The sequence below is a fragment of the Pteropus alecto genome, unplaced genomic scaffold (genome assembly GCF_000325575.1).
Source record: "Pteropus alecto unplaced genomic scaffold, ASM32557v1 scaffold8, whole genome shotgun sequence".
NCBI lineage: Eukaryota > Metazoa > Chordata > Mammalia > Chiroptera > Pteropodidae > Pteropus > Pteropus alecto.
This window is the reverse complement of record NW_006494609.1, coordinates 1,536,721-1,550,852: the sequence shown is the minus strand read 5'-3', so window position 1 is coordinate 1,550,852 and position 14,132 is coordinate 1,536,721. Positions and strand designations below refer to the sequence as shown.

Genomic DNA, 14,132 nt, shown 5'->3' with positions numbered 1-14,132 from the left:
AAAAATTTTATTTATTTATTTAATAATTTGTAATTTTTCAAATAAAATACAATATATTAGTATGATATACACTATTACTACTCCACCGTCTTGACCGAAACCTCAGAGTCACTGCCATGTTTTATTTCTCGACGGCTCTGCTTTTCTCTCGGTCCCCAAAGACCCCAGTAGGCACTTCCTTTGGTTGGGAGTTTGCTGACACTCATTACCGGAGAATGACCGGAGGAGGCTAGGGTGCTATGCACGTGACTAGTGTGGGACTTACAAAGGTTTAAAAATAAACCTGCTGCATTCTTGCAGCCACCGTCCTGGGACTGCAGAGCTGCCAGCTCTCTCCCTCGCTGGTCTTCTGTCCTCGGAGGTAGAGTTTATCCCACCCCCACTCCAAGACATGCTGGCTGTTTCTGGAGATGCACATAGGGTGGTGGTATCAGTAGTCCAGCCTCAGGAGACCGTGAGCAGTCCAAGTCCCTGTCAATGGCTGGAAGCCTGAGGCAGACCACACAGGGAGGCCTTGGCTGAAGCCCACCCGAGGGCTTGGGTGGAGTTGGTCTAGCAGGGGGAGGGGAGCTCCCCACATGCCCAGGCTCGTGCCCCAGGTCCCAGTACCAGGCCTGGCTGGCTCTTGAGAGATTTGGGGCAAGGAGTGTGAACAGAGAAGCCTGGGTGATGATTGTAATTATGCTACTTTCTCCAGTATACCCATCGGCTGGTCAGCTGAGGGGAGCAGGCTTAGCCTCTGTATGTGGTGTCAATGAAACTGGAAAGCTGAGGAGCTGGAGGAAGAAGTTGTACTGGCAAGAGTAGCAGATGGAAATGTGGTCACTAGAGGCTTTGCAGTGAGACTGTCCTGAGTTAATGTTCTGGTTCTGCATTTAGTAGCCGAGTGACCTTGGGCGAGCTACTTACCCTCTCTGTTGCCTCAGTCTCTTGAGCTGTAAATGGAACTAATAGTTGTACCTCCCTCTGGGAACTGTGAAGAGTTAATGAAAGGAGACAGGTGAGTAGCTGAGCAATTTGGGGCAAGTTACCTAACTTCTCTGCATTTCTGTTTCCTGGCTTATGAAATGGGGTTGGTATTGGTACCAGTGTGATGAAGATTGAATGAGGAGGTGTGCGTGAAGCACTCAGGCCTCACCGAGTACATGCTCAGGGCTGTAGAGATGATCAGAATAACGAGTGTCCTGATACCCCAATGTCTCCCCAGGCCCGCGGCTCTGCAGGCGGAAGGAGGAGGCACGACCCCGCCTCTCAGGAAGATCATGACAAACCTTACGTCTGTGACAGTAAGTACAGGCCTTGTCGCCTTCCGTCTCCTGCCCCGAGCCCTGCCCTTCCCTGTGCTTCCCTGGCTGTCAGTCCCCAGCCGCGGGCTCGCCGGCTCCTCCTCTGAGGCCTGCATCCCCAGCTCTCATGCCTGCACCTCACCAGTCACCACCTACTCTCGCTCCCTCTCTGGCTCCGGTGTTTTTGCACGAGGAAGGGCAACCGGAGAGGCCTCCCCGCCCTGGGTGCTGTGCTCCTCTCTCGGGCAGGACCCTCCTTTGTGGCTTTCCTCCAGCTCTCTCTTTCACTCTCTTGTCTCCTTAAGATCCATCCCCTATTTCCCTATTTCAGAGAGTTCCAAACAAAAGTATAACTCACAGTCCTCTAGCAAAGGTACTTGGCTCCTGTACTTTTCATTTGTTTCCCTTTAATTTCCTTATTCTGCTGATGACTTAGTTAATAAGTGGCCCTTGATCCATCTCCTGCCTTTCTTGCTAGCTTCAGAAACACCTTTTGGACCAGCGGCTGCCTGGCTCCCGGGTTTAGGGTCTGCAGACAGAGATGGGAGGGCTGAGGGGGAGAGCGCGGGAGCCGCGGTGGTGGGTGGGCCTCCAAAGAAGCTTTGCTGTCAGCTCTGGTGCGTTTGTCTTTCTCACCTAGCAGAGCACTGCGTGTGGGTTTAATGCCCTCGTTATCTTCTCACTGTGTCAGGCGCCATCTGCTCATTCCACGGTGAGGGCGGCCCCCTCAAATCCACACTCCCTGACCATTTCCCTTCCTGTCTTCTCTCTCTGAGGACCCGGAGCCCTGCAGTAGGACAGGAGGGGCTGCAGTGAGAATGGCAGCAAAGTGGCTGAGGCAGGGCCCTGGTGCGGTGGTCCCTCTGGATGCTCCACTCATCTTGCCAGAGTCTGCAGTCTCCGTGAAAGCAGGGAGAGAACTGGGGAGATGGGGCCCAGGGACTACATTGGGGGTGGTGCCATTTTATTTTCTTTTCATTGGCCTCTTTTGAGTTGTTCTGTGTCCGGTGGGGTGACAGCTGGTTGGAGAACATTTTGCTAGAAGAACTCAAACTCCACGACCCCTATTTGGCTGCTTAGTACATTGTGCAGATGACATTCCTGAGACAAGTGCAGGTAACATCTCCATCCCAGAGCAATTCTGTTTCAGGATGGGGAGGGCGCAGGGCACAGGGTCTCATTCTTGTTGGCAATATCAGGAGGTGCCTGCTCTGGCATGGCTCTTACTCCTTGAATGGGGTTCATAAAAGCCCCAGCATGCTAGCCCTGGGGAGGCTGGCTCTGGGCAGGGGAGGGCCCTGTAGACTCCACGGAACAGGCTTTCTGGCTGTGTCTGGCTGAAACCGCGCAGCTCTCAAGAATGCTAAGAGCAACTTTGGAACGGGGGTTTTGCCTCTTGATTCCTCCTTGAAACAGCTTTATTTTCGTTATGTGATCTTCTGCTACCGTAGATAGTGGAATTACTTTTTACTCTTTCTCTGCACCTTTTGTTGGATTCTCAGCCAGTAATAATCCCACATACTCCTAGACACACCTGTGTGTCTTCTTTCGCCCACCCCTCAGCCCCTCTCTTCACTCCTCTGTCTGAGGTCCGCCTCCACAAACTGCCCTTTGTGAGTGTCCCTCTCTTGCCCTGCTCCCCTCTTTCTGCGAAAAGTGTTTGCATCACACTGTCTCCCCCAGCTTCTATGGCTTTGTTTAAGGGCTCTCAGTGCCATTTGCTGTTTCCTGTTTCCTTCCTCATGGGGTCTCTTCCTCTTTCTGTTTATGCTGTGGTACTTGGGAGGCCTGATCACAGGCCCGATGTTGGCTTTCTGGAAGTTTCCGTGGCTGATTTCTTGGCTCTGCCCGCACAGGCACTGCCTCCCTTTTCCTCTCTCGGCAGAGCAAGGTCTACCCTAGATTGCCCTTCTCTGTTCTGACTCTCTTAGGAAATTGTGTGGCAGCTCAGTGATTAATAGATTTTATTTTTATCTGGTGCCCTTCAGATATGTGATCCTTTGGGATAGGAATGACCTTTGGAGAGGTCATGAGGCCCTCTCCCCCACCCCCGAACTGAGCAAGGAGTGCTTTTAATAATCTCTAATGCATCCTAAGTAGAGAGGTATCTGGTCACCTCCTTGAATGTCCCCAGGGATGGTGTTACCATAAGCTGACCTTTCTTCTATGATTCCAATAGTGCTTTGAATGATCGTTTTTTCCTTAATAGGAGCTGAAAATTTTCTCTTCTACGGGCTCCTTTATCTTTTGTGCTTCTTTTCCCACCAAATAGGTACTTTAAGCATTTTGTCTATTCTGGAGGCGCTCTTAATATCCCCTTGTATTCTTGGTTTATCTAGGGCCACATCCCCAAATCTCTGTCACAGCCTGCTTTGAATTCCCTTCCAGGTTTACATTTAAGCTCAGTACTCCTATTGGAAGTAGCACCAAGGCCAACTGGCTCCAAGAGTAACAGACGTGTTTCCTTGTTGATTTTACACGCCAGCTCTTAACACCACCCACGTCTGTGGAGTGTAGCGGTATCTGGCCACCGTCGCTCTGTGCGCCACCTCAGTGACTTCCCACACGGTCGGAAGGTGGCTAATGCCTCTCTCTGTGTGTGCTCTTTTCTGTTTATGCATTTGATTATTTCCTCTTCCATAAATCACTCTGCATTTGGCCATATTGAGTCTCAATAAAGAGATACAATAATATGTGACTTCAATATACAGGATTCAATAAAGACAAATTTAAAGACATTGCCCAGTAGTTAAATTTCATTCCGCACAGATTCACGATTTCTGCCATTTTTGTATCATCTGTGGTTTGATTTGCATAATCCTCACTCCATGTTTTGAGCTATTTATGAAAATATTAGGCCACCTTGGACCCCGCTACCTCTTTCCAGGTTTAGATGGAGTAGTAATAGCTATTTTTCAGATGTGATTGTATTTAACCCTTCTTGGTATACATTCCTAAATATAGTTGTCCTGTTATGTTCCTGGTTCAAACTTCTCTTTCAAGACGGATGGTTGAAATATTATCTTAGCTGTTAACTTCAGGTGATAGATAGTTTGCCTATTATCTTTCATTCAGCCATTGAATTTCTTTCATCTCAGAGAAATATTAAATCATCTGAACATAATTTATTTTTTACCTAATCCATGGTGCGTGTGTATAGGTGAACTTGCATTTTCTAGCAAGTCTACTACCAATTTCTATTAATTATCCTGAAAGTTGCCAAGTTTAAGGATTCAAGTTCTGTTTCTTCCCTTTCAATCTCTTGCTGAAGGAAAAGTGTTCATTACCCACAAAACAAGCAACTGAATATAATTTTGTGAGAAAGGTGGTTGTGTTTGTCAAAGTGTGTACCTGGACCATGGGCACAGGATAACCTAGATGTTTATTAAAATGTGGATTCCTGGGCCTCATACAAGACCTCTTGCATCAGAACCACCGGGAACAGGCCCAGGAACCTTCATTTTTTGAGAGCTCCTGAGAGGGGAGACTTATGAATACTGACTTTTGAAAGTGACTGGTCTGCTTCATCCAAATTTGAAGGCGTCTGGCCTGTGACTACTCAGCCGCCTTTTTTTTTTTATTCCCTGCTTTTTTGCATCTGGAAGTCCTAGAGTCTTCAGGAATTCTCCAGGCAGAGTACCAGTCACTTGCATCACTGTTTTAGTTGGTCTCTTTAGAATCTTTCCTCTCTAATTCTTCTTCTTCCTTTTTTTTTTAAATTTATTTTTTTAGGTGAGGCAGCCCTTGGTTGACCTCACATATTGCAAGGCCCTTGTCAGCTTAAAATCCCTTGTTTTTTATTTTTTATGCCTACAGCACCTGGTCTTCCTAGGTGGTCTCCCATCCAAATACTAACCAGGCCCGACCCTGCTTAGCTTCCGAGATCAGACAGGATCGGGCTTATTCAGGGTGGCATGGCCGTAGACTCCTCTCTAATTCTTTCAGCATTGATATAAAACTTAGCAGTCTTGTATACACTCAGCAATCCAGCACTTGACTTTAATTTACTTAATGGCTGTAAATCCTAATAGTATTATTAGCCCTTTTTTTTTAGGTGGATGATAACTGGAGATAGGTGAAAGGAATCTATGGGTTTGGGCTACTGGGATGAATGTTTTAAAAATCATGTCAAGAGTTTGCCTCTTCTCCCTCTAATTGATCCCGACCCCGGATTTCCTGTTAGCATCATTGAGGCAGAATCCTGATGAGAGACCTACTATTACATTTTTGTGCTCAAGGAGCATCATAGGAGAGAAGATGTGGTGATGGGGTGAGATTCAGGGAGAGGGAGAACATCTCATCTCTGAGCCTTAGCCGTTTAAGGAGAGGCAAAACGTGCATTTGCCCTTTTGCTGGGCACAGGGGAAGCAATTCGTGAAGTTCTTTTTCTTCCCAGTTTTTTCTTAACATTTTTTAAAAATTAATTTTAATTTATTGCAGACAGGACATTTAACATGAGATCTACCTGCTTAACAAATGTTTAAGTGTACAATATATATCGTTGAATATAGGTACAGGGTTGTACAGCAGATTTCTAGAGCTTATTCATCTTGCGTGATGCAAACCTTGTGCCCAGTCCGCTCTTTAATGCTATGAACGACTTTTTTAGGTACCTCATAATTGTAGAATCAGGCAGTATTTGTTTTTCTGTGACTGGCTTATTTTACTTAGTGTAATGTCCTCAAGGTTCATCTATGTCGTTGCGTTTTGAAGAATTTCCTACTTTTTAAAGGGTAAATAGTATTCCATTGTATGCGTATACCACATTTTCTTTTTCCATTCATCTGTTGATGGACACTTAGGTTGTTTACGCATCTTGGCTATTGTGAAAAATGCTGTGATGAACACAGGACTGCTAATAGCTCTTTGAGATCCTGATTTCAATTCTTTTGGATAAATACCCAGAAGTGGGATTGCAGGATTATGTGGTAGTTCTATTGTTAATTTTTTTGAGGAACCTTCATCTTGTTTTCCATAGCAGCTGCACCACTTTACATTCCCACCAACAGTTACATGGTATCCAGTTTCTCCACATCCTCACCAGCACTTATCTTTTGTTCCCAGTTTTTTCTGATACAGTGATATTTCTTGCTAACCGGTGATGACAGTGTGCTAAACATTTTATATATATTGTTTCTATAAATCCTCACACTAATGCAGGGACAATCCACCTCACTTTTCTGTGAAAAACTGAGGCTCAGACAGGTGAAGGGACTTGTCCAAGGTCACACAGCTGGTTAATGCTAAGGCTGGGATGTGAATCCTGGTTTCTCCAACTCCGGGACATCTCCATACAAACTGCAGATTAAATGTGCCCCCTTACCTAGAGTTTGGTTTTCCTGCGCACCTTATTTATGAGGTGAAGCCCTGTCTGCTGTTGACAGACAGCCTTCTAGGTGTCAGGTGGGCAAGGTGGAGGCAGGTAATAATTATAATTGAAGTGGAAAGGAATGGACTATAGAATTTTGAGCCTTTTAAATCGAAATCTATTAAAATCGTTCCCCTTTTCCCTCAAACTTGGGCATTTGGGTCGATAGTGACAAAAGGCACACAGATGTGATCGAAGCCTTCCTGGTAGAGTCACTCTTCTCTGAGTTCTAACTGGCAGTCACATGTCAGGAGTGAGTCCTCTCAACTCAACCTTCGTGTCAGTAAGAACTTTGTTCTCCACCGCCCTCACTCTACAGACATATATTTTTTTTATTGTGTGGCTCGTGATTTAAAACGTGACCTCTTCAGTGTTGCCTCCCTTCTAGAAATTCAAGAAATCCAATGGGTCTGTCACTATGTCCAGTTGAGGCAGCGTCAGAATAAGGTCTGGGCTCCCTTTCTGCTCTTATTGGAGGTGGCATACTGGAGGGAGAAGGGTATGGGACAAAAAGCAAAGATCTTGGTTCCACCCTCAGTGGCTATGGCACCACTTTGCCTCACTTGTCAGTGAGGGAGGGTCCTTTCCTGCGTCTTTCACGTCCCCGGTCAGCACACCGTAGCCTCCCATCTTCTCAGGCAGTGGCTTAACAGTGAGGCTCTTCACCCAGGAAACAAGATGTCGGACCCTGGGATTAGCATGGAAACTCTGCCAAGAGGAGCCACGTGATGGGTGGACTGGCGCCTGGGGCAGATACAACTTGCACCCAAGGCAGTCCCAGAAAATGTGCTTGACTGCAGCCTCCTTAAAATCCTTCTGGTTTTCCTCATATCTGAGCACACAGGGAGAATCAGATGACTATTGCAGTCTTATTAAAAATTTTTCTGAGGGCATTAAGGCCCCACATTCTCTAAGACTCATGTGCTTTTAGCTTCAAGCTGCAGTGGAAAAGCCAATAACGTGGCCTTCAGGCTGGCTGCCCTTGTTGCTGAAGGGAAGCCGAGCTCATCACTCAGTTGTCACAGCTATTATCTTGCAGGTCCTTGCGTGGGGTGTGGGGTGGGGAGGGGGTGGGAAGGCTCTGTGCCCCAGAAACTTGATTTGTGGAGCGGGGCCTGTGGCATGCGATTGATCCCTGGAGAATGAGTGCATTTATTATAGCAAAGCTGGGTCTGTTTAAATATTTAAATGCCATCGTGTCATGGACACAGGTTGCACTGAGTCCCAGCAGGGCTAGCCAGAGGCAGGGTTGGAGAGAGGCTGAAGATTCTCTTTGATACCCTCATGCCCTCATTTCTCTTTTTCCTTTACTCCTGCTGCCTACCTTCCCCCTCTAGCATTCTTGAGAATCTTGCCCATTGATCACCAAACCTAGGTTTGCCTTTTCTGGGCTATCACTGACATCCTCTTGAGTTATTTTCTCATCCGGTTAGAACCTTATTCTCAGCTAGCTGTTACTTGATGCAAACTTTGTGGCAAAGAATTGCTATTGAGATATGGATAACCAAGAATAGGGTGGATGTTAATGTTTATAGAGGTTCTTTTTATTTAAAAATATTTTTTCCTATGGACATAGTATAGTTCATTGAAGAAAAATCAAAAATACAAATGTATATATACATATATATATATACACACTCAATACATACCAACACATATTATTTTACCCCCCCCTTCAACATTCATGAGGAACATCTTTCTATATCAATAAAGACATTTTTCTGATGCCATTTTAGGGTTATAAAGTGCCTATAAAATATTGACATGGCCCATTTTGCTCAATGTTCCACTTGTTGGATATTTAGACATTTTAAAATTTGTTCACTATTAAAAAACAATATTGCAGCTATAGCTCTGCATAATGCTTTTGTTATTTCCTAGAAGCAGAATCGCGAGGCCAAAGGGCCTGGTGCACAGTATTTGATTTCTCTCATTTAAAGTTACGGCGGTGGGTAGAGGTCAGCAGGTGACAAGGTAAATGCAGCCCAGGTTAGAGAGAGCTGGGTGAAGAAGAATGAGCCCTGGCTTTGGCGTGAGAAAACTGAGGTCAAATCTCGGCTCTACTGCTTGTTATCTGGGACTTCGAAGAAAATCGTTTGGGCCGAGAGTCTCCATTTCCTCGGACGTGGAGCGAGGACAGTGCGTAGCTGGGAAAGCTACGTGTGATAATGTGTTTAACGATGTTTGCACATGGTAGGTGCTTCGTGAAGATTTCTTTTGCCTTTTCCTTTTCCTTATTTCCTCTGTCTCCAATATAGTTGGAAAGATAAGGCTGATGTGACACGAGGAGGTAGCACGCTGCCAGGCAGTATTTCATTGAGTGGACAGTGGGCATTGTGGGAATTCGGGGAGGGAGCGGTGGAGGGGGGCGGGGAGAGGGCTGGTATATCGGCGGGTGCTTCCCTAGGATGTCAAGCAGGTCCTCAGTGAGTGTGTATTGAGTTGATTTCGGTCTCCAGGGGTGAAGAGGTGTGTCTGGGAGTGTGGGGAGAGGTAATAATAGTAATGGAAAAGTTAATTGACCTGTATTATGGGCCTGGAATGCTCTATGGGTTTCATCTATATTCAATCTTTAACCCTCACAAAAGTGTCATGAGATAGATGCTTTAAGTTTCTCCATCCTACTGATGAGAAAGCTGGGGAGAAAAGGCTTCAATTAACTTTCTTGAGGTGTCACAGTGACTAAGCGGCAGAGCCAGGGTTCGATCCCACTCCTGCAGTCCCCCCTCTGTCACTCAGCCTCTTCTGGAATCTGCCTTTCCTGGCACATATGCTTCCCCTCACATTATATGGTAACAGTTTACCTCTCTATCTGTCCTCCAAACTGGACTGTGAGCCCGCTGAGGGCAGGGACCATTTCATACTTAACATGCATCCCAGCCCCAGCAAAGCACAGTGGTTTCTCCCAAAATGTTGATGAATGTGGGATGCATATGCCAAGACAGAAGACAGAGCAGCTAGGCCAAGACAGAGCATTTGGCTCAGGAGATTGGGGACCGTAGTAGACAAGGAACCTGGGAATTCCAGCCTGGATTGCTTATAGGCTGGCCTGCATAGTCAGTGGGGAATCGTGATGATCCCAGAGACATCTCTGCAAAGGTTAATCTGTAGGATTAAGTGTTCAGGGAAAAGAACCTGAAGCCTAATGTCTGAGAGGAGCCTTTACCGGTCAGCTAGGAGAAGGTATGAAATCTGGATGGTGGTAACAGCAGGAACAGAATGGACAGGGCAAACAGGAAAGACTTTCTGAAAAAAAAAAAAAAAAAAACCCACGGAACATGGCAGAAGACAAATAGGATGTGGGTACAAGCGAGAAAGCGGTGGCAACGATGAACCTTAAAGTCTTGAGCTTGGACAGTAGAGACATGAAGAGGCTTAACTGGAATATTCTAGAGGAGGAGATAATTTTTGGGGGTGGTGAAACTTTGACATGAGTTGTTATAAATGGTAGAACATCCAGGCAGAAGCGTTTAACAGATGCTCATGGACATTTATTTCCTCAAAGGAAGTGAGGAATTTGTACCTGTGTTGTAGGTGGATGAGGGTCTACCCCAGGTAAGGGTCAGTGAGACACACTAGATAGGTTGGGACTCACAGCTGAAGCCAGCTCTGTATCCGAGGCACCATTTATGTCAGATAGTTCCCAGGAAGCTCTGAGAAGGAGTATGCTGGCCGGATTCCCAAATGTTTGGGGGCTGCTATACCTTATGGCAATGGGTCTGACTTTTTACCTTTCTCTGTTTATCTTATCCAGAGGTGTTGACGGTTATATTTATTATTTAAATTGCTTTTATCGTAGGGTTAAAAAAGAATCGTATTTTACTCTTTAAGCTAACTGAAGGCAAGCTAATGTAGGACTCACTAGAATTAAGGAATCAAAGACACTGTCTCTACAAGGGATGATGGTCGGAAAAAGATGGTTCTCGAAGCCCATGATTTGAATCTTTGCTATGTCACTTCCTAGCCATGACCTTGGGCATATCCCAAAACCTCTTTGAGCCTTGGTTTCTTTTTCTGTCAAGTGCGGACAATAACGTTATCTTAGAGGGTTTTGAAGAGGGTTAAATGAGACTGTGGGTAAGTAGCTGACTGCTTGGCTCGTAGATGCACTCAGTAAGAATTTATTTTTGTTATATCAAGTTAAGAAAGGGTATTTATTTCACACCTAAGTTGGGTCCCCAGTTCTGTTCTGTGCACTGGCTGCTGGCACTGTCAGGGACCAGGGAAGCAATCTGATAAAGTTGTACGAATTTCAAAAATAGCTAATGCTTATTGAACATCTGTTGTGTGGCAGGCATTGTGTTAGGATGTTCTCATAACACTCAGGTGAGGTATGAACTATTATCCTCCCCATTTTATAGACAAGGAGACTGAGGTTGGAGACATTAAGTCACTTGCCCAAGGTCACATAGCCAGTTAGCGGACCCAGGAAGGCTGACTCCAGAGTTTACCAGAATTCTGTTACTGCTTCTCAGCAGGGCAGGAAAGAGTCCCACTAACACATTTAATGCTTTGGTTTTGGGAGTTAATGCACTTCTCTGGCTGGAATCAAAATTAGGTTATACAGTATTTTGAAATGAAAGGCTTATTGCTTATCTCCATGCTTCTGTTTTTTTTTTTTTTAACTGGGAGTCACATTTCCATACAGTAAATTCCTAAAATAAGCAGAACGCCCTCACTTGATGGAAACACAGGACTTTCAGATCACTGGCATTTCATAGATTCTGGCTCTGGGCTCTCCTAATACATGGGTCAGTGCCAGGTCCCGAGGAATGAGGCTTTGAAAAATTAGGATGTTACAACCCACCTCAACTTCAGCCTCCTGTGTTTATATTCAGAATTCAGTTCAAAATAAGCATCAAGTGGCCTGGAAGAAGAGAGAGGAGGCAGCTGTGGACCTGGCTTGGTGGGCGGGGAGAGGGGTGTAGGCAGCACCTGGGTGGATCCCGTGGCTGGGAGCCTACACTGTTTTCCTGTCACAGTTGAGGGGATAATTGCTTCGGGAGGCGCATAGTATAAGCCTTGGAGGACTCAGGGAGACAGAGTCGTGAAATGCTGCATCTCACCTGCCATATCTTTCAGATGTGGAAACCAAGGCCAAGAAGGTATGGGATTTGTCCACGGTGTTCATGTCAGGAGCAGGGCCAGATCCCACATTCTGCAGAGGGCCGCCCGCGCATGCTGCCAGCCTCACGACCTGGGGGTGGCGAGGGGAAGCGCACCTGGACTGGCCCAAGAGGAGCTTCTTGATCCTTAAATGTTGTAGAAAGTGCCCCGATCTTGAAGCCACCACTTTAATCTCTTAAACTTGGTAGAGCCATCATCGGCTTTTGAGAAGAGCCCAGGCATTTAACATAGTCATAGGGATGACACCCTACCCTGTGTACACAAGTCTGAGCTAGTGGCTTTTTCAAGTGTTTGGGTTTTGTCCCAAGTTGAGTCATGGCAGGGCTTTTCTCGCTTGGGACTATTGCCCACTCAGGGGATGGATAGCAGGTGTTCCTCCATCCCATAGGTTGTTCTTCAGAGAGAAGACAGAGAGTTGTCTGAAAGGTTCGAGGATCCCCAGATGTCTGCGACCCTGTCTGGTAGGGTGTGCTCCTCCTATCAGAATGGCTTCCCCTTATATCTGTCCCGGCCCCAACAGGACGTCGGGTTCTACTCGGAAAGGCTGAACGGAGGAGAATTTGATGATGGAATGATTATGGAGATGTAGGCAAGATAAAGGTACTGACAAGGGAGGGGGAGCCCTCCCCACCCTGAGTCCCAAGGAGCCGGAAGGACACCTGGCTCCCAGGGCGGGCTGGAGCTGTGGAGTGGGGCATAGCCCTCACACCAGCTGCCTAAGCAGGGATGGGCTTCCCTCTTCTCATCCTCCTTCCTACTGCCTGTGCCGGTCACTGGCCAAACTCCACCGGAAGCAGAGGGCAAGAGGCTGTGGAGGTCAGCCCCAGACACGTGGTGGGGGGACGGGATGGCAAATAGAAGAATGACTAGCACATCTGCCAGTTGCGTGCTTCAAAGTCAGACAGACCTGAGTTGAAATCCTGGCTCTGCCATTTAGCAAGTTGCTTCGACTCCCTCAGTGTCCTCGTCTGTGAGATAGGATGATAATCCTTACCTTGTGAGCTGTTGTGAGATTCAGGGTAAGAACGTGTGCCTGACCCATCGGTCAGTAAGCACTGGTCTGTAAATATGGTTCTTCGGAGACATCGGCAGTGCCAGGCATTGCCGGGCTGACTTTACAGATGAGGACACCGAGCTGCAGAGTGAGGGAAGTGGCCTCCTCAGGGTCGTATGTAAGTGTCGCAGGGCAGAGCCGGGAATGAGATGAGGCCCGGTGACTCCGAAGGCCCGGGTTTTGTCTCTTGAACGCTGATCCCGTAATTGCTTTCAGTCACTGCTTTCAGTCTCTCGGAAACCACTGGCTCAGATACCCACTGCGTGCTCCAAGTTGGGCTGATGAAAATGTGCCAGAGTCATTAAGTTATCAGTGGGGAAGGCGGCCGCTTCTCCCCGGCAGGAAGGATTCTGCTGTTTGCTGCAGCCGGCTTGTTCACACAAACTGCCCCTGGTTCTCCCTTCCCTTCCCTCTCCTCCCCCTCCTCCCTCACTCCTCCTCTGGCCCCTCCATCCCCCTTTCCCAGACAAGATGCGAGTGGAGTAGCGTTGGAGTTGGGGGGAGGGAGTGAGCTGTAAATATTCTGAGGCAACACTGAAGGTATTCATAACTCCAGATGGAGGTCCTGCCTGGAGAATCCAGCTCTGGATTGGGAAGTGGGCAAGCACTATTTCTGCTGCTTGACAGATGGTCCCGCCCCAGGGAGAAGGAGAGAGAGGAAGGCAAGCTGGACCTTCCGTATTGTCACAGCCGTTTCTCTCCGTGCGCTCCGTGCCAGGAACATAAAATCCAGGTGCACGCTTGCCAAGGTGAAAAGAAGGACCTTAGGTTGTGCACAGGCAGGGTTGACTGGTCCCAGGGGTGAGAGCTTCAGAGGTGCATGACGCAAAGGATCGCGCCCTGGGGAAGGAGACTGGAGTGGGAGGACGGGGGCGCAGTCCTCTCGGAATGCTTCAGCAGTCTTGGAGCTCAGTCTGATTCCACACGACAATTCCAGAGTGAGACTGCTGACATGACAAAAGAATAGCAGATGGTTCTAATACTTTATTTTCAGAATGTATCTTTCCCACCTTCTTTTTCTTGCAACTTCATCACCCCAGACTTCAGAGGAGAAAGTACGAGATTCCCCTCTCTCGTTTTGGGTTTATATCCTTTGCTGATCCATTTTTGATGGCGGTGTGGTGATAACAGCTGACAATGGCTGAGACTTAGTATGAGCCAGGCACTGTTTTAAATGTATTCTGTCAAACAACCCTCACAACGGTGAGGTAGGTGTGCTGTTAGGATCATCCTTGTTTTCCAGAGATGATGCTAAAGCAGAGACAGGTTCAGAAGCTCACCCGGGATCGTGCAGTCA

At 47.1% G+C, this 14,132-nt stretch overlaps 1 protein-coding gene and 1 non-coding gene across 2 annotated transcripts in view; one reads left to right on the top strand and one right to left on the bottom strand.

The window, feature by feature from the left end:
* Nucleotides 1-14,132, top strand: part of DPF3 (double PHD fingers 3) — a 189,119-nt gene that overhangs the window by 147,751 nt on the left and 27,236 nt on the right. The window contains exon 6 of the mRNA XM_025042073.1: nt 1,208-1,286. Coding sequence (XP_024897841.1) covers nt 1,208-1,286 — 79 coding nt within the window. The remainder of the gene's footprint in view (nt 1-1,207; nt 1,287-14,132) is intronic.
* Nucleotides 5,094-5,212, bottom strand: LOC112473711. The gene has a single exon (XR_003044167.1). It is a non-coding gene; the product is annotated as a 5S ribosomal RNA (ribosomal RNA).